Here is a 2,500-nt window from a genome sequence, read left to right on the forward strand (position 1 = left end):
GCGCTGGGCTTGTTGTTCGAGTTATGGGTGTAGTTGTCGTGGTTAATTAGCCCGTAATTGATTCATCATAATTGCAATTAGTCACTGATGACGATAGACAGTTAATGGTGACACAATTATTGTTTGACAGTATTCATTGTTGCAGTTGCAGTCATCGGTGGTTGATAGTCCTTGATAACACGTAGTCAGCAGCTTTAGTTACGTTGTGGTTCGTTCTTGATGACGGATGTAGTTATTTGTCGAGGCTAGGCGAGGCGACGTAACTTGCCTGCCAGTGACGGGCAAGTGACAAATTGTCAGTCACCGCGAAATTGAGCAACTGATCTTTCCATCGTCTCAACACGGGATCCAACCGTATTAAATTGTGTCAATAACCAAGATAATGCCCTTGGTATATCCTCAGCTTGTATTTATTTGTCTGATTCTCTTCGCCGGAAGCCTTCTCATAACGCCACTCTTTGTAACGACTTCTTTCCTCTTTATTTCAGGTAATTTAGTGACTATCGTCGCCCTCAGCAGGAGTGTCAAGTTAAGGGTTCACGCCACCACCGCCTTCGTCATCAGCCTGTGCGTCTCGGACTTACTCTTCTGCTCTATCAACCTCCCACTCACCGCCTCCAGGTAAGCGCCGCCCCTGTGAGATCCTCACGAGCCGGGCTATCATATTAGTTTCAATTAATTAAATCCAGCCGTTAATATCTGCAGATGAACAGATGTGAATGGAATGGATGAAGTTGTCGACTAATAAGTCTGAAATCTATCCAGTAGGCCTATACAGTTTATACAGACAAACAAGCAGGTTGATATACAGATACACTGACATTTTGAAAATGATTTCCCTTTTCGTTACGAATAACCACTTCCTTCTTCTCGTTCCCCAGGTACATCCACGAACAATGGGTGCTTGGAGACGCCCTCTGTAAGATCTTCCCCTTCTTCTTCTACGGCAATGTGGCGGCATCACTCCTCAACATGGTCGCCATCACTATCAACAGGTAACGACGAAATCCGGCCATTATTATTGGGCGAAATAATTGAAACGTTAGTAGGTATTTATAAGTAAACGTGATTTGTGAAAGAAAGAGTAATAGGTAGGTAGGTAGAGAGAATGAGAGCAAGAACAACCTTCCCCCCCCCCCTGATGTCCCTCGCACTCACCCCCCCCCCCTTTGGCCCCCGCAGATACATCCTCATCGCCCACCACGGCCTCTACGACCGTGTGTACCGCCGCCGCTACATCGGGCTGATGATCGCCTTCGTGTGGCTCTTCTCCTTCGGGATGATGGTGCCCCCGCTGGCCGGCGTCTGGGGGAAGCTGGGGCTGGACCCTCCTTCCTTCTCCTGCACCATCCTCAAGAACAACGGCTCCTCGCCCAAGAAGTTCCTGTTCCTGTTCGGCTTCCTGCTCCCGATGGTGGCCATCATCGGCTGCTACTCGGCCATCTACTACAAGGTGGGTTGACCCGAACGCGGCTTTCGTGCTGGTTCGTTTGTGTTATCTGGGCCAGCAGTCTTGCGGAATTCGCGTCTGGCGCCGCCGCCACATATTGGCACGCGCGTGCATTCGCCACACGCATTAAATTCAGATGGGTCTCACCGCCTCCCTCCCTCCCTCCCTCCCCCGCAGGTCCGCCAATCACGCCTGAACCTCGCCGCCCACAGCGCCAACAGCGCCACGCCGGGCGCCAAGACGAACTCGTCCGCGTACGGCGCCCAGACGGCCCGCAAGGAGGACCTGCGCCTCACCAGAATGATGCTCACCATCTTCCTGTGCTTCCTCGTCTCCTTCCTGCCGCTCATGATAGTCAATGTCGCCGACGATGACGTAAGTCGCTCTCATGATGACGCTGGCAACAAAAACTCATGATTATAATGATCTTTCTTGTTTTGTTATTGTTTATATTATTATCATTGTTCTTTAAACATGAAGAGCAGTTATAACTGGTTCGACGAAGGTCCTTAATGATTTGTTGCTCTCGCTGCCGCAGGTTGCCGTGCCCTCCCTGCACGTGCTGGCCTCCGTTCTGGCCTGGGCCTCCGCCGTCGTGAACCCCTTCGTGTACGCCGTCACCAACCGCAACTACCGCACGGCCTACCGGAAGTTATTTTGTACCCGGCGGAGCAAGCGCGCGGGTCGGGCCTCAAATTCGCATTCCAAAAGCAACTCGTCACGCACTTTCATTACTGACTGCCAATACCACGCCTCGACGGGACAGGTCACCAGCCCCGTCCTCAATTGCCCTTCCCCTGAGGTGTGAGTCCAGCCCGCCGAACCTGGCCTCTCCTCGCCCTGGGCCGCCCCCAAGCACGCCGCCGCCGCCGCCCGCGGTGCCTGGAGGGGCATCTCTGCCGCAGCAGGCCACGACGTCGCTTGGACTTCCGCGTGATGACCCCGGGTCGCCCTCCGAGACGGCAGAGGCGGAGACACCCTTCAACAGAATCGAAAATAGGTCATCCCCGACGCCCTCCGTGATCCCCCCTTCTCTTTCCCCTCCTTCTC

General features: G+C 53.4%; 1 protein-coding gene across 1 annotated transcript in view; it reads left to right on the top strand.

The window, feature by feature from the left end:
• Positions 1 to 2,500, top strand: part of LOC113811793 (protein trapped in endoderm-1) — a 37,106-nt gene that overhangs the window by 34,425 nt on the left and 181 nt on the right. Inside the window, exons 2-6 of the mRNA XM_070117183.1 lie at positions 489 to 621; positions 882 to 995; positions 1,183 to 1,453; positions 1,628 to 1,825; positions 1,989 to 2,500. The exon at positions 1,989 to 2,500 is cut by the window's right edge and continues 181 nt beyond it. Of these exons, the coding sequence (XP_069973284.1) occupies positions 489 to 621; positions 882 to 995; positions 1,183 to 1,453; positions 1,628 to 1,825; positions 1,989 to 2,258 (986 nt within the window). The 3' untranslated portion in view covers positions 2,259 to 2,500. The remainder of the gene's footprint in view (positions 1 to 488; positions 622 to 881; positions 996 to 1,182; positions 1,454 to 1,627; positions 1,826 to 1,988) is intronic.

The sequence above is a fragment of the Penaeus vannamei genome, chromosome 40 (genome assembly GCF_042767895.1).
Source record: "Penaeus vannamei isolate JL-2024 chromosome 40, ASM4276789v1, whole genome shotgun sequence".
In the NCBI taxonomy this organism is placed as follows: domain Eukaryota; kingdom Metazoa; phylum Arthropoda; class Malacostraca; order Decapoda; family Penaeidae; genus Penaeus; species Penaeus vannamei.